Source organism: Nematostella vectensis, chromosome 8 (assembly GCF_932526225.1).
Source record: "Nematostella vectensis chromosome 8, jaNemVect1.1, whole genome shotgun sequence".
Classification (NCBI taxonomy): Eukaryota; Metazoa; Cnidaria; class Anthozoa; order Actiniaria; family Edwardsiidae; genus Nematostella; species Nematostella vectensis.
The window spans coordinates 9,721,067-9,749,061 of record NC_064041.1 but is presented as its reverse complement, the minus strand read 5'-3'; the positions used below and the strand labels follow the sequence as shown (position 1 = coordinate 9,749,061).

Below are 27,995 nucleotides of genomic sequence, written 5' to 3'. Positions count from 1 at the left end.
CTAAAAAGTACGCAGGAAATTCCCGTGTACTTGTTCGACAGTTTTTGGCAATAAATTATGACTTCGATATTGGCAATACTGGCCCCTAAAAAGTACGCAGGAATTTCCCGCGTACTGGCTCGGCAGTTTCTGGTAATAAATTGTGAGCTCAATACTGGCCCTTCAAAAGTACGCAGGAATTTCCCGCGTACTGGCTCGGCAGTTTCTGGTAATAAATTGTGAGTTCATTACTGGCCCTTTAAAAGTGCCCAGGAAATTTCCGTGTACAGCCTCGACAGTTTCTGGCAATAAATTGTGAGTTCAATACTTTCAATTAAAAAGTACGCAGGAAATAGCAATAAAATATGGTGACTTGTCAATATTTCTATAAGTTCCATTTAAAACTCTATAAGCATTTTTTAAGTTCTTTCGTGTGTCTTTCGACAACCTCCCCCTGTCATCTAGCTCGAAAGCATAGAGGAGAATGCTCCTAAAGGGTAACACATCCTGCTCGCATCCCGGCCAAACCTCCCATGACTTGAGCCACGTCCCTTTCCACCACTCTATGACGAACTCTTGGTCCCTCAGCTCGACGACCTTGCTAATGCACGGGATCTTATCATAATTGGCAACATTCACCGCTACAAGATCCCCCTCTTTCAACTGCTCGTAGCCCATTACTTGGAGAACTGTCGTAGGCGGCCTGTAGGGTCCACTATAAACCTGCAAAGATTTGAAAATGGGTGTCTTCATAAGCTATAACAATAGTAGACTTCAATAGTATTACATCCCCATTACGTTCGCTTTAATTTATTTTGACCATTTTATATGTTACACCCCCCCCCAAAAAAATAAAAAATAAAATAAAAATAAAGCAAAAACAATACTCATGAAAACTGGTGGTTAGCTGGGTGTTTGCTCAATTTTCTTTAAATTGCTTTAGGTATTGTAGTAGACTCTTTCTCTACCACTCACCGGTCTGATACTGTCAAATTGCTTCTGGATTTCAAGCTCTACTTCATCCGGGACAGCTGCAGGTCTCACATCTGCTATTTCACGGGTGCAGGGCAATTGCTCCTTGGTCTGCTCTTGTTTTTTGGTGACCAGCGCCTTTAAGTCGTCGAACTCTTCGCTGCGCACTTTCGGGGAGACGAAGTTGTGCTCACTGGACATCAACTCTTCACACTCTTTTTTCTCTTCTTCTCCAAAGAGGCGGGACCCACTGTAGAACTTCTTGAGGTCACCCTGCACCCTCTCGAACACCATCTTCTCCTGGTCTGGGCTTACTATGTCTAGTGGCACTTCTACTGTTTCCTTAGAAGAGTAAGCAAACAATAAATACTAATTTAATTATATGAAATATTTTGGGAGTCTTTCTATTTGAGACCATTGGTATGCTCTACTTCTTATTTTGCTGCGCAGTCCATCTCTGTTTACCTCTGGGGTTCATTGTTGGTCATTTGAATAAATTTTACTTACCTTAATCAAGGTGATCCAGTTTTCTGGATTTTCGTCCTCTGGTTTGCACTTCTCTGTCTTGTCCGATGACAAGTGCTTGTATCTAAGGACAACCTTACCAGATGGTGCCATTTCTATCTTAAAAACATGCGGTGTGGTAAGGCCATGGAGCTCTTCGCAAAATGTCTTCACCCATTTCCGGATGTCGTACATCTTGCTGATCTCGTGGACTTTGGGGGCTGGCGTATAACATTTTTCCAGAGTTGACTCTAGCTCTGTTAAATCGAATAGAATACAAAAATACAGTGTGAAGCACATCTATGAGTCGTGCAAATGCATCTGGTCTGCCTCGATAAGTGTTGAATTAATATTCATTCTTATTTGATATAACGACGATCTCGACGATAATGACGAGGAAACTAACAAAGAGGTGGCTGAGGAAATGATTTGGGGTCGGATGAAGTGCTGTGGGTGTTGTTGTTTGGGGCTGTGGAGTGATTCCATAAGGTGGGTAGGGTGGGTAGTGGTTTTAAGGGGGAGGGGTGGGTGGTGCTTTCAGGGGGAGGGGTGGGAGGTTAAAAATATTAGAATCCCCCCCCCCCTAAATATCCGAGGTAAAAACAATCAAACGCCATTATTGAACAAGTCTCCAAACTAGTCAAATGCAGCAATTATTAATAACAGAATATGAGTATCTATCGTGTTATGACCTTGGGAAACCAATTTATTTATATAAAAAAACGTTTTAAAGCATAATTTTGATTTTCAAAACAACGTCGGCAAAAGATACTTACGAGATAACGTGAGAGTGTTCTGTTTTCTAAGCGCTTCAGAGAACCTGCAAGAAGGGCAGTACAAAATTCATAAAATGGTTATAGAGATTGACTGATATAAAGGTAAGATACCAAAGCACATATTTAAGGTAATCGTCCTTCTCTACTTGGTCAAAATGCAAATTGAATGTGTAAATTATTACTTCTCATATTTAACACTTGACCCTGTTCAATGATTACAGTTATCCCTAGGCAATATTAGGGGAGGGATAACGGTCTATTTTATACATACTTGTTAAATAACTGGTCCACCGCTTCGTGTGTGTGGCCCACCATAAGAAAGTTCACTTTCACCTACAAGGTAAGCACATGTGTCAAGATCGGAAACATGTTTTAATATCCACTGTGCTAACTGCTAGGAGTAAGAATTGCTTTTGACCACACCCGAAGTGCTACCCTTAAGGTTACAATTTATTTAGCCGACGATTCCTCTCCTCCCAACCCCCCCGGATCGTGATCGTTTAACGACCCTTACCAATGACAAAAAGAAGGAGGAATATGATCTATTTCTACACAGTCAAGAATCCCAATCCCTCTTGTAACATTACGGGTATCGATCAATTGTAGGCTTTAACATTTCCATTATTTTTACATTTTTAGTCAATTTTGCTTTACTAACGCATGGAACGGTCAATGAGTAACACTAGAGAGATATTCCCACTGTGAAAATGTTGACACAAATAAGAGAAACACAAGAAAAATAATAATATCAAAATAGGTCTACTGCCATTTAAAAAATTCAAAAACAAAAAAATAGCAATATTTTGTTTTTCCGTCGTAGTGTTTTGTAAATTCGAGCAATTACGGTAGTTGAGTAGAAAAGATCTTGAGGGACAAAATTCCCAGCTAAAGGTTTTTTGCAAGTTAGATAATCTTACCTTGCATTCACAGGGCAATGTTCCCAGAGAAAATTTAACAAGACTTCTTTCTGATCTTTGGCATTGTGCTGTATAAAGTTCTTCCTGGCTATGAGCATCTATCGGGTCCATTTTCTTAAGACACTCTAGGTTGCAGCAACGTTGTTTCACAGCTTTGAATGGAAAATAAACATTATGAGCGTAATGTGTGTTCAGGGCCGTAGTTAGCACGGGGGCAAGGCGGGAGCCCCCACCCCTTAGATAACAATCGAAGTCGGCTGCCCCCCGGCAAAATAAAAAAATCTAGCTACGGCACTGATGTCTGTTAGATGAAGGTACTGGAGGAGGAAGAGATTTTAGGGGAAGGGGGTGTAAATTTAGGCCTCCCAATGGCCATCCCTACCCTGACTTACAAGAAACTAACACTAGTTCAACGCTCCCTTGGTTTATCCGCCTCATATATTCCGTAATTGTGTTTTACTCAATTAAATCATTTGTTTCATCATTTCCTCAGCACAACTTACAAAGCGCTGCCACTTGTTTGATATTTTTTCTCGAAACGTTCAGTGAAAAATTACCACGAGCAATTATAAATCAATTCTGCAAATCGTAACGATTTTAGGAGAAAAATTAATACAATTTTGTTCGCTAATTAGTAATGGGAACCAACAAAAAATCCTTCTGACAAAGAATAAATAATGCCTTACTTTACAATTTCACCAAAACGTAAAATATTTATTTAGTATGTGACAGACTGTAGAGCAGATATAAGTAAACTCAGAAAAATTGATAACAATTGAGAGCGTAGAGCATCTCAATTTACCTGGAGACAAAAGCGAATAATTGCCGATCATAAGACAGCATGTGAGAATTGGTTTCAGGTGATGATTGGTTGTTCATTAGCCTGCTAGACTATCAATTTTCCGAATACTTGGTACACATACTCTAAAAAAACATGCTTCAATTCGTTTTGTAAAGTACAGAAGGGGGGGACTTTGGATTTTCATAGACACCAAAACGCGTTTCGCGTATATTAATAATTGCTAATTATCAATCTACGTCGGGACCACTTCGCGTAGATTAGTAATTAGCAATTATTAATCTACACAAAACACACTCCGCGTAGATAAATAATTAGCAATGGTTAGCAATCATTAATCCGCTGTCTATCGACAGCGGCGGGACTGGGGCCTTTCATAAAAACGAGTGGGAACCTTGCAATTAGACCCCCCGTCTGTCCTGTGGTATATGCACATGTGCGTATACGTACGTATATATACACATGTGCGTATACGTACGTATATATACACATGTGCATAACATTGGGTTAAGCCGCCACCCTACGGAGCAGCGAGGAATGACCGTTTTTCGGCCGTAAATTCAAAGCCGCTGGCGTGGCGTTTAAACCTGAGCTTTACTCGAACACCTCGCTCCCGAACTCCTCGCAGCCTCTTTTTCATCTTTTCGCGTGTCTCCAGGGAGGGCCCTTTCCTGCTTTTTTTTCTCGCGCGATGCGAGGCCGTGTCGAGCTCTGATAGCGGCCTTGAGCGCGTAGTATCTCTGTTCCCGAAGTATTAGCCGAAACAATTCGTCTGAGATATGCCCGTCTTGCTGAGCCTTAGAGACCAGCTCGCTGATCGAGTTTTTCTTACTCTCCGCTAAAACCATCGTGTCTTGGTGTTTAGCCACCTTGCTCGTAAGACCCCTAGAGACTACCCCCCTGCGCCCACGACACCGACCAGCCCAGCGACCCCTGTTAAAATTTGCGTTGCCCGATCTGTCAACGCATCACATTTCTAGTGCGACCCCTTGTTTGAGAAATCGGAGAACACTTTTCCCTGTAAACGGTAAAATATCAAAGACGCCGTGCAGCAGCCTTGGGGATGGGAATCTTTAAAATGTTTCGCAGTGTTCAACACGGCTGCCGGTGAAGGGAAATGAACAAACTAGTGCGCGGCCGTTTCCTAAAAAACACGTTTCTTACTTTAAGAACCTTCCACGGTTCCAAGCGATGGTTTTGAGCTTGAAAATTATATGCATTATATTAATAATAATAATACATTTATTCAATAAACACCAGAAAAGGTACATTTGAATATGGAATAATAAAAGTATCTAACAATAACCTATAAAACCTATATATTATATCATGAAAATTAGTTACAATTCATTAAAGACTGATAGAATTCTATCACACTAAATGCGTAATTAATTTATCGTTCATACTTCATACGTACATGAATAAATCTCTAGGATCAAACATGGTAGAGTTCGGCACTTATTTCCTTCATTGAAATTAAATAAATTATTACCAAATATCTCCGAAAAACAAAACTAGAAATTAAGTTATTTCCTTCATTTAAATTAAATAACTTAATTTCTAGTTTTGTTTTTCGGAGATATTTGGTAATAATTTTGTTTCATTGGTGTTGTGCAAATCGAAAATATCAGACTTTTTTGCAGGTTGTGTTGTCAGGTTCTAAACAAGCAAAGAAGCTGGACTTGTCCTTATTCTTTGTATACGATAAACGCATGGAGGACTTGGCAGATGCGGCAGTTACTGATAACCAGCTATTTTGTATACTGGTAACAAGAATGATGAATGGTGGAAATCAAGAAAATGAGCCACGGAAAAGCAACGAACTGCAGCCACAAAATAACAAGAGGCAAGCCAATCAAATCCCGAAATGGAGCTCCTTCACATAAAAAGACCAACAACTCTTCTGATAGCCAGCAAGAGAGACCAAGCATAGAAAGCACCAACACCACCTTGTCTAGCCCTGACACAACGGGTGAAGGCTCATCTGGCAACATGACTGGAGACAACAGTAACAACGCAAGTGATGCTAATCCAAGCATTCACAGCTATATACAAGTAAGGAGCGTTGCTGAAGATTTTGTCTTGAATGGAATGAGTAAGTATCAATATGCTCCGACCACACCCAATATGCTTACCGTAAATGATCTAATAAACGCCCCCTCTCTAATGAACGACTCCTATCTAACGAACTCCCCCCCTCAGGTTACAAGTTCAAAATGAGGGTGGCGCTCTCTAACGTATTTACGTAGCTCGTATGACGTGTAGGTATATCAAGCAATCACGCATTACAATTTCTATTGTTTAGATTTATAATGAACGCCTCTCTCTAATAAACGCCTCCTATCTATTGAACGCCCCCCCTCGGACCTTCGAAATCGGGCGTTTATAAGATCATTCACTGTACATAAGGAGTTAAAATTGCTGCTGACCACACCCAAAGTCAGGGTCGTAGACGAAAATAAATATTACCGAGGCAGATTTGACCACCGAATTTCAAGAGACTAATTGTTTACATTAAGCACGATATGGTAAGTGTACGAGTTTGGTTCTAAATAATAAAAAAAAAATATCCAACATTTTTACCGAGTGCCTCACTGGCCTCTGGCTACGGCCCTGATAGTACTATGCCTTATTGTTAACATTGGTTTTTACCGACGATCACCCCTGTCTGGTTTTTTTCCATCAACAATATTGATTTAATGTGTGCATATATTTTCATGTTTCCAGGTCCCGTGTCGATTTTGGTTAATAATCTTTGTGAGCCTGATGACAGGCTCTTGTTGAGGCGATTGGACGATGGTTTCGTGGGAGAGCTAAAGTCTTCATTCAAAGCGTCAATGATGCAAGTGGGAAAACCACTGATAGGAATTGTTTTGGGAATGACAGAGAGCGGTGAATTTAACTCGAGGCATATAGATCGGCATCACAGAACAAGGTACCTTATTCATATCATCGAGCAAAGGGCATGTGGTGACAGTCAAGGCCATCGAGATGGGATAAAAAGTCAGTGGAACAAACTGATTGGTGCATGTATCGCAACACTGTCTTTGTATGTGATACTGGCAACAAGGCGGTTCGAATGGCAACGTCGGCAAAAAAACTTGTTCCCATCCAGAACGTAATGGCTAAGTACGCGCATGTGTTTAGAATTGACAAGGAAGCTACCGAAAACGATATGCCCGGTACGTTTAATGAACACTTGAAACTTGTAGAAGAGGTAAACTCGTTTTTTGCTAGGCAAGAACAAGAGGCATTTGTTACAATATCTGGGTTCCCTGTGGTAATAACAATAAAGTCCCGGATGCAGTTCCTCAATTTTGGCTACAGAGCTAATCACTCGTGTCGTTGTCTTTCTCTGATCTTTTCGTGAGATTATCTACTGTTAGCCCACATCTTGAAACATGGTGGCAGCGTGGTTAGCTAATTTATCTTGATCTCAACTGGAACTTCAAGTTGTGGGCTGTGTTTTGACGAATTTCCTTGCTAAATTCGCGTTCAAAACTCGCTCGACTCTCGACCTCAGACCACGTGGATTGAACCTACACTGCTCTGTACTGTGCCATGCCTGCTACTGGCGAATCTGAAGAGACTCCTCCAGCTCCTCCACCTGCAGCATCATCTTTTCAGCCGGGTTATGCCTTTAAACCGCCTGAGCCCGTGAAATTGGCAAAGAATGGAGTTGAAAGTTGGAAAATATGGAAACAGCTGTGGCAGCATTATTGTATCGTCTCTAACGCCGATTCACACGCCTCAATTCAAGAAATCTCTCTTGATCTCTACCATGGGAATAAAAGCTTTACAAATCTACAATGGCTGTGACCCTGTAGAAACTGACACTGCTAAAGATATCCTAACCAAACTTGATGCTCACATACTTGGTGAAACCAACGAGACCTTCGAGAGGTACAAGTTCAACACTCGAGTCCAGAAAACCTGATGAGAGTATTGACAGCTATGTTGCAAGCCTGAAGACATTGGCCGAGACTTGTATTTCTGTGAGTGCTTGAAAACTTCCTTACTGAGGGATAGAGTGGTAGTTGGTGTGAAAGATGATCATACCAGAAAGCGTCTGCTGCAAGAAGGAAACCTCACTCTACAGAAAGCACTTGACATTTGTCACAGTTATGAGAAAACGTCAGATTAACTGAAGATTATTTCTGGAATGGAAGAGGAGGTACACAAATTGAATATAAACAAGCAAAAAAACAAAAGGAGTTTCACATGGTCAAAGGAACAAGCCAGTCGGTAATGGTAAACCTTGAGGCACGAATCCTCGTCAAGCTGCTAAATGCAAATTTTGTGGCTATTCTCACACTCTAAAGAAGGAATTCTGAAAAGCTTGGGGGAAGAGATGCAATAATTGCAAGGCTCCCAACCATTTCTCGAGTTGCTGCCCAAGTTTGGGTGGCAAGAAACAAACTGACTCCGATTCCTCTGCTGAAATGGTATGCCCAGTCATATCTGAATCAATTAACTCTGTCTCTAGTGGTCCCTTATATGCTGAGATGTGTCTAAAAGATGGACGGAGAGTCAAATTCCAGGTTGATTGCGGTGCCACAGTCAATGTTATATCACGGTCAACTATGATAACTTCAAGCAGGTCCATGTAGTCGCTGATGGATTCACAGAATTAGTGACTGAATACAAAGCTATATTTGATGACACCGCTGTAGGATGTTTCTCAGGAAAAGTAAATCTCAAGGTTGATGGCAATGCCGTGCCTACTCAAAGTCCACCACGACGAGTACCTATCAGTGTTAAACCTGCACTTGAGAAAGAGTTAGACAACCTTGTCAAGCTTGCAGTTCTGAAGCCTGTAACTGAGCCAACTCAATGAATGAATGAATGAATAGATTCATGGGCCTTTTTGTAACCGAGTCGTGTTCCTTTTTGTAACTTTGTTCCTTTTTGTAACCAAGGTTTGGTTACGAAAGGGAACAGTGCTCCTTTTTGTAACATAGGCCAAGTTACAAAAAGGAGCATATGTTCCTTTTTGTAACCATGTGCTCCCTTTTGTAACATTTGTGATCCTTTTTGTAACCTAAGCCAAGTTACAAAAAGGAGCACATGTTCCCTTTCGTAACTTTGGGTGTTCCTTTTGGTAACCTTAGAAAATAGGGCTAAATTCAGAAACTGAATTCTACAGTAAATATCCAAACCCTATTTAAACGACAAATAAAACGTTTTATTCTTATCTCCTACATTGTATGAGTACATTTTAGTGTAACAATAAGTTGTAGAATAAGATTGATAATGTCGGTGCTCCATCATTTATATCATCAATAATACGCAGCCAGTGACATCCTTGCTTCTATTTCATTCCCTGAATTTGTTTTTATTTAATGATATACATCGATACACATTTTTGTCGATTCATGAGCGTTTTAAACACTAAAATATTAAGGTTTACATCCCACATTGAGAGGAGTATGCAAGGCTCAATCGATAACGTCTTTCCCTCATTTTGAAGTCCACACGACGGTTAGAGGTAATTTCCGCGTTTGCTTTCTTTATGGTGCCCCAACACCATGCGGATGAATTGCTCTGGATATTTGTATGGGAGCCCCCCTTAGCTCCCTTGAATATCCATTAACACTTGTGAGGGGCAATAGGGCGATTTAGGCCCTAAAAAGGGACGCCTGTTGCGCAGGTTATGATTACCATGCTCTGTTTCTATCATAAGATGGCTAGCTGTGACCCAGTCAAAATGAAGAAATCATATAAAAGACAGAAACATCGCTGTCCAGTGCCTGCCTGTCAGAAAGAGGTGATTCACCTCCCTCGCCATTTGATAACAGTGCACAAATGGAGCCGCGAAAAGGCATTAGAGGCACTGTCTGTGTTCGACCTTAGGGCAAAAAGAACGAAGTCAGAGGCTGTCCCAGAGCAAAGAGCCAAGCGGACCTACAAACGTCGGGTTTGTTCGTTCCCAGGGTGCAACCTGATCGTGCGAAGGTTGCACAACCACCTGAATGCAAAACATAAGTTAAGTCGACACGACGAGATATACAAACAGCTATTGAAAGAATCGCGATGGGAAGAGATAGGCGAAGATTTCCAGGAAGAGTGTGTAGTAGAGATCTCCTCTGACACCGAGTCCGAGCAAGAGCCCGATCCCCAAAGCCAGAGCCAAAGCAAGGGCAAGGGCAAGGGCAAGGGCAAGGGCAAGGTCCAAGGCCAGGGCCAGAGCCAGAGCCAGAGCCAGAGCCAGAGCCAAAGCCAGAGCAAGAGCAGTCAATCCAGTACAATGTCATCTAATGAAGAAGAAATGTGCCTCCAGGAAATCCATAGAAAATCCGAAAAAGCCAAAGCTATAATGAGAGGAGGTCAAGTAGATCAACACAAATACAGCTCAAGTGATGACGATAGTGATGAAGTTATCCCTTCATCGCCGATAGGAAAGAAGAGAAGCATCTTTCCTAAGCGCGCGCTAGCCGATATTCACAGCGACACTCAAAAGGTTATCAAGAAGAGAACAACTGGGGGATTGGGAGGAGAACAATCTTCACCGACACTATGGAAAGCAACTGCAGCAGGCAATAGCAAGGAAAAGGATGACTTATCAACGTCGAGCCCAGCAGAGGAGATAGAAGAGAAAGACTACGAGCCAGATGGCGAAGATGAGGATGAAGACGAAGATAATGAAGGTTGTGGTAATGATGATGAGGATAATGATATCGATGTTACCGATGAAGAAAATGAATTGACGATGAAGGCAGAAACGCTGATGAAAGATGATGAAGGCAGAAACGATGACACAGATAAGATATTGGACGCATTTTTACAATGGCTTCAAGGTATCGATGGAGGTAGAGAGTTGCGTACCGCTAAGCAATATGTTGCTTAGGTTCACGCAATCATCAAGGATGTAGATCCAGATGAGCTGCGCATCGACAGAATCCTGAATAAGAAGCATCTTCGAGACAAATGGTTACAGAAATTGGAACGTAATAGGAAGCCAGGGACCTGCAAGGCATATTTAGGTTCATTATCAAGATTTATCCGTTTCCTTGTTGTGGAAAAGTTAGAAGACCTAAAGCTAACAGAAGAGCATGTGACGAAGGTCAGAGTGCAAGTCCAAGAGTGGTCGGCTTCTTTTAAGAAGCCGTTCAAAGAAAGAAGATGGGAGAAGCATCAAGAAGACCTAGAGAAACTCATAACCCCGGAGGACGTCCAGAAGTTTTCAAAGTCGGCTTCAGTAAGAGCGGCAATCTCGACACTGGGAAGATACATGGAAAAGGAAGGGTCCCCGGGTCAGACAGACTTTTGTACTGTCAGAGACCATCTCATCACTCGCCTATGCATCGAGAATGCATGTAGAGCTGGCCCGATCGCAAATATGACTTTGCGGGATCTAGATAGAGCCACGAAAGACGGCGATGAAATGATTGTCACCATTTTGAAGCACAAGACATCTGCCTCGGCAGGCCCAGCCCATGTAGTGCTAAGTCCCACAGTCTTCACCTGGCTAAAGGCGTATGTAAAATACATGAGAAACAAGGTCAGCGGAGCAGGAACAGATCCCGATGAGAAGGTTTTCATCAGCTTCACAGTGAGTGAGATGACATCATTTATGATATCTGCTCAACTTAATTCCTTGTGGCAAAAGGCTGTCGGGAAGATTAGAGTAAATGCAGCTTCATTCCGTAAAGCAGCTGTTTCAGTGGTCCACGAAGAGCACCAACATCTGAGGAAGGACCTAGCCGACTTATGGGACACAATCAAAAGACCGCCGAAAAATTCTCGTTAAGCAGAAGTCTAAGTCGGCTGCAAAACCCTTCTGGCGCTCAGAAATATCATGTATGCGGAAGGGGCATCACATGTAGAAGCAAGTGAAGCCCTGTCTGTGAAGAATGGGGAAGCAGAAAAGTCTGGTCGTCACCACTGGACAGAGAAAGAAGAGGAGGCTATCGAAATGGTATTTAAGGGTGCCATTGAAGAATGCAAGCTTCGGTTAGATGCCGTGAAGCAAGAAATACCCAAGCACCCCCCTTCTGGCGCATATCGACGCCTTGAAGGTTTACGATAAAGTAAGGAGATTGATGAAGAAAGAAAATACACAAGCGAGCCCTTGCCTCCCCACAGAGAAAATGACCCAACAAGAGAAGATGGAAAGAATGTCGGGTCGGGAAGATGCTGAAGAATCATGCCTCAAGAGTAAGGGGTCTCAAGTATTTACAGATTCGCAGTCTAATCTCTGTCTGCGACTGTTTCATGATCTCCTACACAACAATGACAGGATCGAGAGAAAAGCCTTGATGGAACGAGTCATGAGAGATGACGAGGCCAAGAAAGAGTTGTCTGCGTTTACTCCACAACAACTTGCTGACAAGGTGCGTGCAGAGCGCAACAAAGCTAAGAAGTCAAAGTAGTAGAAACAATCTAATGACCACTCCAGGCATTTTCAGCCGTTTTCAGCCGCGTTTGTAGTAAGTTCAGTTGTTAAAAATGTTTGCGCAAGAGAATTCGAAGGATTCACTAAAATTGTTGTTAATGACTTGTTTGTTCATACGGAACACAGAGACATTATTATACTTAAATGTATATAAAGAGGCGTTGTTATACTTGAATGTATACACAGAGACGTTATTATACTTAAATGTATACACAGAGACGTTATGAGCAGCAACAGCAAGCGACATTATTAATAAAGCTGCCCTGTAAAGCTGTAGTATGTTTCTATGAGTACACCCATCTCTGAGCACTTTCAATCCGTGTGTAGTTTGAGGAAAGACGAATAGTAGATTATGATTTAAGGCCAGTTTGAGTTATCCGCTTTCCTAGAGGCTGCTAAAAATTGCAAAAGTCAAGGAAATAGCGAAAACCTTATTCTGATACAGCACACGAATGATGCATTTTACCCAGTCTCCAAGAATCGTCATATCTCAGTCATTTTAATTCAAAGAGCTATTTAACTCAGGAAAAGCAAATACGAATAGCATCTGATGATTCTTGTTAGGCTTGCTTGTGTTATACGTCTTTCAAGAGGCTGCAAAGAAGCTGCAAATATCGAAACAATATAGCGGGGAATTCAAAATGTGCCTATTATCCTTGGAGATTTGACCAAAAAACTGAAACACAGAAAATGAAAATACTAACAAGTACTCTCTGAATCGAATGGTTGTCTATCCCTGCTTCAGTTTTTAGTTGTTTCACCATGATTTTAAACATAAATAAACCTAATTTTTCTGATAATTGTTACACTAAAAGAGACATGATTTTCGCGGTCGTTCCTTTTCGTAACCTGACATATATTTCAATAAAATATTATTGTGATCTCACATATATATTTCTTTGCTATAAACAGACCTATAAAACATTATCAAACCTAGAATTGCATAGAAATAAAAATCTTTTTAAATAAAATACTTTTTTATCCTGCACTAGTTATAGCACCCCAAAATGTTCCTTTTTGTAACATTTAAGCATTTTCAGCGGGTCAAGGAAAAAAATCAAAAAAGCAATTTCTTCCACGTTCTTGCTTTACTTCTTGGATATGTTCCCCACCAATATTTGATCTCTTTTATACATGCATAAGCAAAAAGATCCACCGCTTCATTGGGTATTTATTTCAAATCTCTCGGGCCGGATAGAAAGTGCCAAAATTTGAGTATTTTTGGATTCGCCTCTGAGGCCAATTTCGCTCGAGTTTTCTTTATAAATCATTTATATTTAGGTGAAATGTAACCAAGTTTTGAGAGAATCTTCCTTAACTATCCTTCTATGCGTACAACGAGTTGAGGGGCCTCAAGCGGAAGAACTCGATCGATTTTACGCTTTTTTGTGAGGTGACTTTAACTGCGTTAAATTTGAATCTTATGATTGGCACGGGTCACCATAAAGTCCATTGATCTGAGCACGGTCTTGAAGCCTCGAAAATTCTACACAAATCAAAGCAGGTTAGGAAGCTAGGAGGGGTATGCTAAAGTCCAGATAGATGATATATCCCGATGATACAGCGTGATTTCGGTTTTTCTGTATTTTTGTTGGCTGAAACCTAAAGGGTGTTCCTTTTTGTAACATTTTGCTCTTTAACTTTTAATATCATCGCCAATTTTTAAGTTGGGTTTATTTAGTTTTCACCATCCAATATCTGCTTAAAAATCTTCCTATAGATATATTCGCTATGATTTAATGATGTTCCTGATTGAAAAGGGGTGAAGTTGAAAAAATGTTACGAAAGGGAACCACGATGAATCTGTGAATGAATGAATGAATGAATGAATGAAGCTCTTCAGAGGGAAATATACCCTCTCCCGACGATTGATGATATCCTGCCTGAGCTCGCCAATGCTAAGCTGTTCAGTAAGTTTGATCTTGCTCATGGTTACTGGCACTGTGAACTTGATGAAGAGAGTAGTTACATGACCACATTCATCACTGTGAATGGCAGATTTCGTTGGTGTCGTCTCCCATTTGGTCTCAAAGTCAGTTCTGAGATATTCCAGCCTAAGCTCATGGAGAGTCTATCAGGTCTTCGTGGAGTGGTCTGTGTGGCCGATGACATTCTAGTTTATGGACATTCTGAGAGTGATCATGATGAGAAATTGAGAAATCTACTTGATGTTTGTGCTAGAAATAACATTAGATGAATCACCAGAAGAGTGTGTTCAAGACCACTGCAGTTGAGTTCCTTGGTCACGTCGTGACAAGTGAGGGTCTAAAACCTGATATGAAGAAAGTCGAAGCCATTCTTAAAATGGAAAACCCCACTGATGTTGAGGGAGCTCGACGTGTCCAGGGAATGGTAACTTATCTCGCAAAGTTCCTTCCACAACTCTCCACGGTAATGGATCCTATTCGTCGACTCACTAGACAAGATGTGGAATGGGAATGGAGTGAGGAACAGGATCATGCGATGGAAGAAATAAAGAGACTAGTGATTACAGCTCCTGTACTTGCTTATTATGATCCTGACAAAGAACTTGTGATTCAATGTGATGCCTCGAGCACTGGTTTAGGCACTGTTTTACTACAAGAAGGAAAGCTGCTGTGTTATGCCAGTCGTGCCCTTACAACTACGGAATGCGGGTACGCGCAAATTGAGAAAGAGTGCCTGGCAATTGTGTTCTCGCTGGAACGTTTCCACCAATATACGTTTGGACGGAAAACCATTGTGCATAGTGATCATAAACCACTGGAAATAATTGTACGCAAGCCACTGCACAAGTCCCCAAAGCGTCTTCAAGGTATGATGCTTAGACTTATACAGTATGACATTGAAGTTGTATATAAGGGCAAGGAGATGTGCATAGCTGATACTTTATCTCGTGCATACTTGCCTGATGATACTGAACACAAGGATAGTTTTGCTAAGATTAATGCTGTTGGTCACCTAAGAATTAGAGAAGAAAGGCTTAGACAGCTAAAGAAAGCCACTGAAACGGATGATACTCTGCAAACTCTGAAATCAGTCATTCTTAAAGGATGGCCAGACTCGAGACAGGAACTGCCTACTCAGGTTACACCATACTTTTCATATAGAGATGAACTGACCTTACATGATGGATTGATCTTTAAGGGAGAACGAGTCATCGTTCCTGAGAGCATGCGTAAGGAGATCAAAGACCATCTCCACATATCACATCTTGGAGGTGAGAGTATGTTAAGACGTGCACGTAAATGCATATTTTGGCCTTGTATGTCTGCAGAAATCAAACAGCTAGCAAGTGTTTGAGATGCCTGTCAAACATTTGCTAAAGCTCAACAGAAAGAAACACTCATAACTATAGAAACTAAAACACCATGGGAAATTGTTGGTGTTGATTTATTCTCATGGAACAACAAAGACTACCTACTGACTCCCCTGCAGTGATTAGGAAACTGAAACAACACTTCTCAAGATATGGTGTTCAACTAGTCAGTGATGGAGGACCTCAGTTTGATGCCAAAGAGTTTGAGGACTTTGCTTATGAATGGGACTTTGAGCATAATCTATCTTTACCTGGGCATCCAAATGCAAATGGAAAAGTTGAGTCTGGGGTAAAAGCAGCAAAGGCTATGCTCTCAAAATGTGCTCAAGACAAAACAGACCCCCAGCTAGCACTCCTTGAGAAAAAAAACACACCAACTCAAGGAGCAGGAAGCAGCCTAGCCCAACACCTTCTCAATCGTCGAACTAAATCTATATTACCCATGACTGATGTACAACTCCAACCTAGGGGAATGGATTTTCTGAAGGAGGACCGGTGTCGGCTCAAGTTGGAACAACAACGACAGTTGTTGAGAACTATAACAAGAATGCTAAGGTTCTTGGAATTTTGGAAGAGGGGGATACTATCAGACTGAAACCTTTTAGAAAAGGCAACAAAAAATGGGAAGAGGGTGTGGTTAGGAGACTTGATGAAAGGTCGTATGACATCGAAACGCCTTCTGGGAAGTATAGAAGAAACCGAATCGATCTAAGGAAAACTTCGGAAACTCAACCTGAATTGTCGTCAAGGAAACCAGAAGTAGTACCACCACCCGCGGAAATGGAATCTCGTACTACCAACCAATCACTAGAAACACCAGCGCAAGTGGAAACACCTAATGCGGTTGCTAAGGAACAGACACCACCTATAATACCCATACGGAGATCCTCACGGACAACTACGCAACCAAGCTACCTTAGGGATTATGTCACGAGTTAAAACAAGAGACTAATCTGATGTTAAATAGTTGATTGTATCTTTTATTTTTATTGTTTACATTTTGTCTAGAACTGAGAACAATGTTTATCAGCACGTTGCTATACGCAAGGACAATTGTTAGTTAAGTTATAAGCATCTGTTTCACTTTCTCAAAAGAGAAAGGATGTTACAATATCTGGGTTCCCTGTGAACAATTAAAGTCCCGGATGCAGTTCCTCCATTTTGGCTACAGAGCTAATCACTCGTGTTGTTGTCTTTCTCTGATCTTCTCGTGAGATTATCTACTGTTAGCCCACATCCTGAAACAGCATTTGAAAGGACAGGAAAGTGGAACACCAACGGACCCGATATGACTGTGCCGCGATGCACGCGCCAGTCGTTTCGTATTGTGCTGGACTCCCTCACAAGTCTGTCAAATACCCTGACAAAAATCGGCAAGGATGATCTTCTGGACCGCATTAATTTTGCAAGCCTGACAACCTTAAGCGTTGAATGCTTTCTTAAGGCAATGAGGGCGGATCACGACATGCCAACAGTAGCTGGATATGCAAATAGAAGAGCTCGCTGTGTAGAAGATGACATCATGCGCATATACCAGAAGAGCTTTTCATATTTCACGGGACCAAATTCGTTTTACCCCGAGAAAATCATCAAGAGTAATCCTCCAACCATGGCGTCTCGTGCCACCAAGAAAGTTCTGAGGAGAAGTAACGAAGAGAGAGAAGAGGATAAGAGACAGGAGATGGCGATGAGAGAGTTCGCAAGCGAGTATGGCAGAGGTGCCATCCCTCTATTGGCTTGCGGTTTTAATGGAAGATGTCTGTGCTGAGATGACAAGTGGAAGATTCACTCATAAGAGAATGAAGCTGCGATAGCTAAACCAAACTGACGATCCCTTGACATATGTTTATGGAGATACATCCTTTGAAAACTCTCCTAATTGCATCCTGCCGGATGTCTGTGGTGTGGTACACGGAGGAGAAGATGTGCAAGTCCCTCCTGAGGAGGCTGTCAGATTGAGTCGGCTTGCCGACGGAGACAGTGAAAGCGGCAGGGAGGATGAGTGCGAAGAAGTACTGCCAGGAGAGCCAAATCTACCCTCAGTAGCAGAACAGTCTTCAGCTAAGTAATTCTCTGTTTGTGATTTTGTTTATCTTTGTATACATATATGAATGGCACTTATTTCTTTTTTCTGTGTAGATGGATAACTGCTCCCATTGCAATTTAATTGCTAATAACACGCTGCCTTGCTGTGGCCGTCGTGTAAATGAGCAATGCATAGAAAAATTTTGGGCTAGGTTACCGCGTAAAGTACCGTACCATTGTCCATACTGTAGAGCGAGAATTAAACCCTATAATGTTGATGAACCATTCATGTTAGCGGGTAGAGGTATGGAGTTCGCGTTTTATACGCTAACTGCTTGGCTTCCCCCTAAATACTAGGTAAGACATGTTTTACAGATGCTTACGTTAAACACATATGTCATATTTTGTAAATATACTTTGCTTTCAGATGTCATCATTATGAATCAGAACTAAGACATTTATTGTCAATTATCTTTTCCTCTAGATGGCTTACGTTACCGGTACCCCTTCTAAGTCTCCCAAGAGAGTGAACTATTTCTCTCACTTCCCTCATTATTTTTTGCGCCCATACAAGGGGCAACCTAGGGTCACATTGGGCGAGTTCAGCAAAGCGCTGAATACAAGAAATTGTGAATGGCTGTTAAGGCCAGCCGTGGCGCTTTCTGAACTGGCTTAATGTGTCAACGAAAATATAGAGACTATCACGAACACGGACATTTTACGAAACATAGAACCCATTACTGACAAACGATATATATGACATCATGTCATTTGCAGTCTCCGATGATGACGAGCTTGACAACATTCTAGAAGTGGCCATGCAGGCCTCTTCCGGACTTTATGCAGTCACTTGTCAGCTAATGGCTCTGCGGTCGCTTTTCCGCGACGCAGAGTCATTCTCGGAGAGGCTGCAAAGCGAGGCTTGGACCCCCAAATAGCTAATTTACTACTGGGGTTGCAGCAAAAGGTGGAGGACCTTAGCAGACTAAACAGACCACAAGACATTGACGAACAACACGATAACAACGAGGACGCCCCTGTTGGAGCAGAAAATAGTGAGGGACAGGACGAAATACCACCACCACGACGAAAAAAGAAGAAGAAGGCAAAGGCGTTACATTAAGCAGTCTACAATTAAGCAGGTTTCATTAAGCACTTTTTTTATAATTTAGCTATTTTTAATCCATCTACCAATCCCCAATTTTTTCATTGATTATAATAAAAGAAACAAAAAAACCAAAAATATAACATTCATGATCAAATTACTATATCACCACAAGGACCGAAAAATCGACGGAAAGATGATTCACCGCTGGCGTTCTTTGAGTTATTTTTTACTCAAGACATTGTTGATCTGTGTGTTCGGGAGACGAACCGCTATGCAGAACAACAGAACGACGGAAAAAGCCGTGAAGGACAAGTATTGGTTCAACCAAGACGGGACTGTAAAGGAGCTTTATGCCGAGAAATTTAGAGCGTTTCTTGGCATCGTGATCATGATGGGGATCGTGAAACTGCCATCAGTACGGGACTACTGGTGCAAAGATGCGTATCTACACCAGGGAGAGATGGCGAAGCGAATCCCTCGCGATCGTTTTTTAGCGATTCTTCGCTATCTTCACATAGCAATCAACGAAGAAACCGAAAAGGGGGACGGCGCCGAGCGACTTCGAAAGGTCCGCGTTTTCGTCGAAGCTATGAGAGAGCGCTTCCTCTTCTGCTTCCACGGATATTTACCGTACAGTCGTGAACTCTCGGTGGACGAAGCCATGATCAAATACAAGGGGAGGCCCTCGTTTGTGCAGTACATGCCGATGAAGAGGGGAATAAAGGTGTTTTGTCTGTGTGATGCACGCACGGGTTCTCGTTGCGTTCAACATCTACACGGGGAAGGTTGCTGGCAACGCAGAGCGGAACTCCGTAGATAACGTTGTGCATGCCCTCACTAGTTCGGTCAGAGGGTCCAACTTCTTTGTTTTTATGGACAACTGGTTTTCCATTGTCGGTCTGTTTGAGGCGCTAGAGCGAGTGAACATTTATGCCTGCGGCACGCTCGGCCAGAACCGCAAAGAATTCCCACAGCAAATGAAAAACGTGAGGCTTCCGGAGCAAGGAGCATCAGATTTTGCTCAGCGAAAGAACACTGTGGTGACTATTTGGCGTGACAAAGCCAAGTCAAAACCGGTTACTCTTGTATCTACCATGTACGAGCCAGAGAAGTTCGGAACGGTCACCCGCAGGCGCAGGGAAGGTGGAAATCTTCGGGTAGTTGAGATCGAGCGCCCCAATCTGCATTGAGGAGTACTGCCGCTTCATGGGAGGCGTCGATCTCAACGACCAACAGAGATCTTATTATACGATCGCCAGTAAGTTATGATAATCAAAGACAAGGAACAAGTGCGGTAACAGCACCACTTGATAGGACCCAAATGGCAAATTTAATCCGGGAATTGCAGCAGAAGGTGGAGGACTTTCTTAAACAGAGCACCTGTTGCTGCAACCCCTCTGCCAGTAAGTGATGATAATCAAAGACAAGGAACAAGTGCGGTAACAGCACCACTTGATAGGACCCAAATGGCAAATTTAATCCGGGAATTGCAGCAGAAAGTGGAGGACTTTCTTAGACTAAACAGAGCACCTGTTGCTGCAATCCCTCTGCCAGTAAGTGATGATAATCAAAGACTAGGAACAAGTGCGGTAACAGCACCACTTGATAGGACCCAATTGGCAAATTTAATCCGGGAAATGCAGCAAAACGTGGAGGACTTGATTAGACGAAACAGAGCACCTGTTGCTGTAACCCCTAGGCCAGCAAGTGGTGTTACCGCAAATCAAACACCAGGAACAAGTGCGGTAACAACGCCACTTGCTGGGACAAACCCCCAATTGGCAAATTCCACCCGGGAATTGCAGCATAACGTGGAGGACTTTATTAGACGAAACAGAGCACTTGTTGCTGCAACCCCCCTGCCAGCAAGTGGTGTTACCGCAAATGAAACACCAGGAACAAGTGCGGTAACAGCGCCACTTGCTGGGATAAACCACCAATTGGCAAATTCCATCTGGGAGTTACAGCAAGAGGTGGAGCACTGATATCATACGACAACATAGTATCATAAACGAAAGCATTCACGGCACTACATAGCTTTTATAATGCCAATATGCCTTACCAGTCTAATAGATCAATTTGTGACAGGCTTTCGTTAAGCATTTCTGTAGCCAAAGCGGTACGCGTGTATCTTTTAACGAATTTGAAAATATCAAAACTAGCCAAACCAGAATATAAAAGTATTCACGACTTATTTAGGGAGCGAAGCGACCCGTCTCTACTTTCTGCTCAGATGGTAGTAAATGCAATTTGGGAAATATCAGTAAACAAGTACTATCCTACAAATCTCATTTTTAACATTTTTTTTTAAAATGACATGACTTTCTGTAAATGAAGAAGTGGAGTTATCCCTGTAATGTTGATGTCTTGTCTTAAGCATGGCTACTAATTTGCCATAGATAAAATAAATGGACTATAGTATATCTTAATAATGACATTGCATTATTTGGAAAAACATGGTGATAACATGTAAAAATAAACACATCGTTTATCAGAATTTTCTAGTTTATACAAATTACATGTACATTTTGTACAATATTCAGTTAGGCTCATACACAAGAATTTGCAATTAATGCCTATTTTTACCTCTCACTAGAATTGGGTCTAATATTTTGGCTATTCTTGTCACAACATTATTTTCTCAATTCTCTTGACCAAATGTTTAACATATATTGCATTATCTAGAGACATATTTTACATTTTAATTTTTGAAAATTTTATCCATAATTCCATTAGAGAGTACTTTTGGTAGCTATATAGCCCAAACATGTGTTTACTTACATGTTTCAGATTTTCAACACATTACAGAAAAACTATCCAATAAAGAACTTCATTAAGTGAGTATAAATACTATTCATAACAAACCAGTTATATACTAACATAAATCTCTTTTTTTTCTGGGTACAGAAAGAAACCAGTACTTTGACATATCAAGTTAAGTAAGTATAATACTATTCATTACATAGCACTGTTATAACATTATGTTTGTTAGACTACAGACTCTTTGCATAGTACAAACGGATTTTGAAAAAAAATGTCTATCATTAATTAAGGATACCCGAATTTTATTTAACATAGAATTTGTTCACTAACAGTAATTTCTTTTTTTTTATATATATATATAGAGAGTACAGCAACCAAGAAACCCAACACTAAAAAACAATTTAGTAAGTATGATACTATTCTATAACAATTAATGTTATAACATTATGCATCGTCAATTACTATACTCTTTGCAAATTAAGACAATTTTCTGATGTCATGCAAAAATACTTTTTTGCTATCGTAATTTGCCTAGCTTTTATAAATGTCATGTGTAAATTGTACATTGTGTACAGTGTTTTAGTTATGCCTGAAACAAGAAGGGCAATTTTTATGCCCAATTTCATTATTTAACATGTACAATTAAAACAGGCTTCAGATCTCTGCTATTCTTGTCACAATACTTTTTTCAAAGTTGACTTGTATACAAGCATTAACTTTGAATAGGGGAAAACCTATTTTAAGAAACAATTGGTCACCATGGTAACAACCTCATCTCATATTTGTCACGTATTATTTTATTGAACATGTAACGAAACGTATTTCAATAATACAATGTTCAGATGGAGCCGTATTTATAAACAGTGATTTTTAGTATTGCACTGCTCTGATTTCCTTTGTCAAAGAACTCCGCAAGGGTTAGCCTATGAGTCAGCATACCCTTCGGGGATGATGTAGAATGCCCATAGCTACTCTGGAGTGTGCATCGCCAAGATGCGTTTGGTGGCTGGGCTGACTAGCCATAAAACGTGTTTGACGGTATACATTTCAAAGTCGCTTCTTTGGCCAGGCTATGAATGATGTAGACAGGTGAAGTTTTTCGACATTGACCTATATCGGTTAACACGAATTGCGGCGACGGAGAACGACTCCTTCGTTGACTATTCGTGAAGGGGGTTTGAGCATTTAAATAAATGAGATGTACAAGCTTGTATAACTTACTATTACGAAAGTCATAACTGAAACATTGCATAAGTGCTTTTTATGACCAAAAATACATCCGTATGGCATAGGATGAAAACCATTATAAACAGCATAGTGCGCTTATTCACGTTATTAATTTTGCTTTTACAGCAACTTCCAACGAACTCCTACCTACTACTAACTGTAAGTACACCATTTTATCTTTGTATACATATATGAATGGCACTTATTTCTTTTTTCTGTGTAGATGAATATACTTTGCTTTCAGATGTCATCATTATGAATCAGAACTAAGACATTAATTGTCAATTATCTTTTCCTCTAGATGGCTTACGTTACCGGTACCCCTTCTAAGTCTCCCAAGAGAGTGAACTATTTCTCTCACTTCCCTCATTATTTTTTGCGCCCATACAAGGGGCAACCTAGGGTCACATTGGGCGAGTTCAGCAAAGCGCTGAATACAAGAAATTGTGAATGGCTGTTAAGGCCAGCCGTGGCGCTTTCTGAACTGGCTTAATGTGTCAACAAAAATATAGAGACTATCACGAACACGGACATTTTACGAAACATAGAACCCATTACTGACAAACGATATATATGACATCATGTCATTTGCAGTCTCCGATGATGACGAACTTGACAACATTCTAGAAGTGGCCATGCAGGCCTCTTCCGGACTTTATGCAGTCACTTGTCAGCTAATGGCTCTGCGGTCGCTTTTCCGCCTCTAGAAGTTTCGATTTTCATTGCATAAGAGAGCAGGGAAGATTCTACTCTCCCCTATATCATCTGAAATGGTCTTCTACGCCTCCCAACACGCCCTGATCTCGTCACTCTTTCCAACAGGTAAAAATTGATCATAAAGATAAAGAAATAAAACTCTACTAATTAGATATATTTTTAAATACCTTTGAAGAGCAATTGTGGGAGATAGCGGCGAACTTAATACCATGACTATGATGAGGCCATTCAATGTGCCAAAGATAGTGTTGATAGAGCCGCTATTATACAAGATTTTCACGAGGCTGTTTCAAGAATCGAGCCGCCCTTGGAGCAACACCATGTAATAGCTCTTGTTACTAGGCGTTGGATTTTACGCCATACTAGTACGAGACTAGTAATCTAGAGTCTAAAGCATATATTAGCGCTGAGGGTGTTTCAGGAAAAGTCTTCGTGAGAACTGGTTCTCCTATCTGCTTAGCAGTGAGAGAGGTAAGTTTGAAGTTCACCCCACCTAATGTAATCAAAGAAGTATATAAACTAATAATAATAAAATATTCCTGTTAAGGTTTTAACTCTTCGGATAGTGATGGTGAAGTACCTGTCCAACAGTCTTCTATTTATCTATGTCTTTCCATAGGGGGAAACAGAAACAACTACAAGGGGCAAGGAAACTCTGGTCACAAAAACCCTTACGACTACCAAGTTGTGCCCCTGAAACCATTCAGATGAGAAGGGAGGTACAAAGACTTCAGTGAGAGGTTAATCAACTAAAAATAATAATAAAGGAAAATTAAATATAATTCGAATGAAGTCACCGGTATCCACTCTGAAACAACAGAGTAAGAACATTTCTGTCGATGAAGGAATGATAAAGTTTAAGGGGAGGCTTGCTTTTCGCCAGTACATGCCCGCAAAACCAACTAAATATGGCATAAAAAATTGGATGGCCGCCGATGCGCGCAACGGCTATGTCTGCAACTTCAAGGTCTACCTCAGCCAAGAAAACCGGCAAAGAATTCATGGACTAGGCTATGATGTTGTAATGGAAATGGCCGAGCCTTACTTAAATTGTTATCGCCATGTTTATTGTGATATTTTTTTACGTCTGTAAGGCTATTTGAGCATTTGCTTGGTCAGAACACTTACACATGTGGAACTGTGCGCGTAAACAGAAGAGAGCTGCCGGCATGCACTAAGAGCAGGCTTAGCCCGGCGAAATGATCCAGAGCCAGCGTGGCCACCTCGTATTTACTAAATGGCAGGACAAGAGAGACGTTAGAGTTCTTTCTACCAATCTCTCGCCTCTTGAACCAGGTAGAACCGTGAAGCGAAACTACAAAGGACGCAAAAGGAGGAGAGGTGGACGTGACAAAACCGAAAGTGATGGATGTCTACACCGCCAACATGGGGGGAGTAGATCGTGCAGACCAGCTTCGCTCGCTCAATCCCTCCGGTTGTGGGTTGTGCCAAGCGCCTTGCCACCAAGAGTTCCACAGAGCATGAACATTGTCCACGGATTCTAACTTTTATATATCGTTATAATTATATATCGTATAGTTATATATTTATAACTATCTTGTAAATAGCACTTTATTTCAAATGAACTATAGAGAAATGGCACGAAATTTGAATTTTGATGAATTTGTAAATTCAGTCGAATGTAGCTCTCAACAAGATGGGTGAAAATGCCAATATTTCAGTTCATTAAAAACCTGATTTGTACTACTTGTTTCTGTGCTTTATTCTTTACAACTTGCCTTCAAAACCTACTGAGCATGCATGTTTTGTTTTGGTGTGTATACTAATGGGGAATGCTAATGAGGCTCCAGGAACAGCAGGAAGTCACTCACATTGGGCTTCAGTAGTGAAAGGGTTAAGTACTTCATAGATATAATGTAGTATAATGCTATACAAATATATTTATTTTTTATCAACACCATAGATTACCATTTTTCTTCACAGGCAAATATTACCGAAACAACACTCTGTGTAGTAACTAGAATATTTATCTATCTATAGGAGGACCAGAAACACGAAGGGCCCAAGAAACTATCCGGGGCAAAACCGTCTGGGACAAAGCCTTTAAGGCTCCCAAGATTTGACCCAGAAACTTCCCTTCAATGGGAGGTTAATAAGTTTATTATTATGTTATACAAATATTTTTTTTTTTTTCATCAACACCATAGATTACCATTTTGGTGCGATTTGAAAAGTATGTTTATAGGGATTGGAATTCTTGTGAAGGGACTGGGATAAAATATTTGTGTTTAAAAAGACTAGCATGAGCTAAGGAAATCTTTCAACATTTTTATTGGATGATGAAGATAAAACAATAGCTCAATGGCTTAAAACTACAGAGAAAAGAAACTACTGGGCCATATTATTATCCAGAAAACTTGTTGTTCTTCACACCAAAAGTGCTTTGGATAAAAAAAACAGATAGCAGTATCTTTCTCAGATACAAAATTGGTTATGGGGCAACTTTACCAAGGCCAGATTACACAAAACCATACAAGCATTATCACATAATGCAATGTTTCAGACAACTAAAAAGGTCTAGCAAAGTTGTCATATTGCCAAGATTACCACAAATGTAAAACCTGTTTCCTCTGATAACTATGATATTGCTGACTCAAAGAGAAAGTAGGAAAAGTCCCCTTCACAAACATCAACAAGAGTACCTCTGAAGAATATGGATGATGGACCTCATCAAGCCCACAGACTGCTTCCAAACTTATTTTCTTGCTTTGCTCTCCAAGAAAAAATCATGCAGGTCCTTGACAAAATGGCAAAATCCTTCAATGCCAGGAGGGACTCACTACCAATAAATAAACTTCCTTGCCAAATATAACGTACATCCAAAGGATTGAAAACAAGAAAAATGGACAACCAGTCCTAATGATACTGTAAACCTCCGGATGAAGTATATACAAAAAACCATACTGAAAACCACTCAGACTAGACAAGCAAAAAAGATTTGAAAAATATCTCTCTGGAAAATTCAAGAGATAAACAACAATGAGAATAAATGTAAAAATGATTCTATAAGAATCAGATCAAGAGATCAGAGTTTGAAATGGAAAATTTAAAAGGAAAGAAAAAGAGACCTAGAGATGTACCATCCTGGAGATTTGTTCTCATATCAGGCAGACCTGATATTAAGTTTAGAAAACCAACAATGCTAAGACAGCATTGAACATAACTACATAAATGTTGAAAAAAGGGAGAAGGGTGAAACTATACCAAAAACCACAACGTCAACAACTAAAGATACCCCCAAAATGTGATTGCCTCACATCACATAAATTAAGAGATCAGCTTTCTAAATAAATTAAACAGTAGAGTGATCTTTATCAACTCGTTAATATAGGACAAGAGTTTTCTACACCTTTTAGTTTATGGTTTAGTATTAGAATTCAAAATTTTTGGCTATTTCATTTTTTTAAAAGCAATTCAATTCATAAATACAACATAGAGTTTATTTATTTATAAAGCCACTATTGTAGACTGGTCTGAGCAATTGAAACAAAAAAACGCACTCACTGTTTGAAATGATACCACGTGGAATCTCTAAATCTTTATCCGAATATTCCCGCTGTCATCCACCGATTATCATCATCGCTTGCTGCCATAGGTCTCGTGGAACTGTAAAATAGCATTGATAGAGTTTTCATATCAAGTTGACCAGCTTTGAGTAACGTAACGGGAAACATGGCGCTTACAGAATCCACACCAAGCTAAACTAAATTCGAAATGTTTATTTCTTAAACTAACCTAAAAGCCAGCGAAAATAAAAGCATTATTTCATAATCTAAGACCTCGTCGTTGTTTTGAGTCATGTTAACGCTCATTTCTATATCAAATTGAAGGTGGAATTAGACAACTTTGTTCGTTATGCAGAGATGATTTGCTGTTACTAAAATTTCAGTTGTGTGAAGTCTATGTAAGATATATACGAAAATGATATAAATGCGACTGTTTGATATAAGGAACAAGCTTGGTTTTACCTTCAGAGTTCTTGTACATCCTACAAATTGAGCAGGTCTTGAAAATATCTTCAGAAACGAGGAGGACTTCATCTCGATGCTTGGCCACGTGTTTCTTGTTTGAAGCGAAGGGTCAGACGTATACCTAACGGGCGTCCCTAGGTCCGACATTCTGATTGGTTAAAAATACAAAAGGCCCTAAACGCTACCGTCTAGGGACCTAGGCGGACAACCAACAGATAACGCTAAGAATTTTGTCTTTTCACAACAACAAACAAAACAAAACAAACAAACTAAAAAGTATAAAAGACGGTATGTGTAAAGCCCGCGTATTTGACCGACATACAGGTTTGAATGGCTCGCATGAAACAAGTGACCATTCTCGAAATAACACTACCCCCAAGACCACATACCTTTGCAGTGTTCTTGATTTTATTTTCCTTGCGTCGTCTAGATCTCGTATGATAAAATGAAGGAGTTGACAGCTCCGAGAATGTTAATGCGTATACACAAAAACAGATGCATACCACAGCAAACAAAAGATTTG

At 40.6% G+C, this 27,995-nt stretch overlaps 1 protein-coding gene across 3 annotated transcripts; it reads right to left on the bottom strand.

Moving 5' to 3' along the window:
* On the bottom strand, positions 1–27,609 carry LOC5519393. Of its 3 annotated transcripts, XM_048730912.1 has the most exons (8): positions 27,470–27,609; positions 27,006–27,107; positions 3,149–3,300; positions 2,503–2,564; positions 2,232–2,275; positions 1,459–1,712; positions 955–1,293; positions 1–702 (listed from the first exon to the last, which is right to left on the bottom strand). In XM_048730912.1, exons 3-8 carry the CDS (start codon positions 3,257–3,259, stop codon positions 310–312), a joined length of 1,203 nt encoding a protein of 400 aa, XP_048586869.1. In that variant the 5' UTR covers positions 3,260–3,300; positions 27,006–27,107; positions 27,470–27,609; the 3' UTR covers positions 1–309. The 3 variants fall into 3 exon arrangements, with proteins under 3 accessions (XP_048586869.1, XP_048586868.1, XP_048586870.1); XM_048730911.1 differs by lacking the exon at positions 27,470–27,609 and having other exon boundaries at positions 27,006–27,446; XM_048730913.1 differs by lacking the exon at positions 27,470–27,609 and having other exon boundaries at positions 1,459–1,676; positions 27,006–27,446.
* Positions 27,610–27,995: the final 386 nt, after the last annotated feature.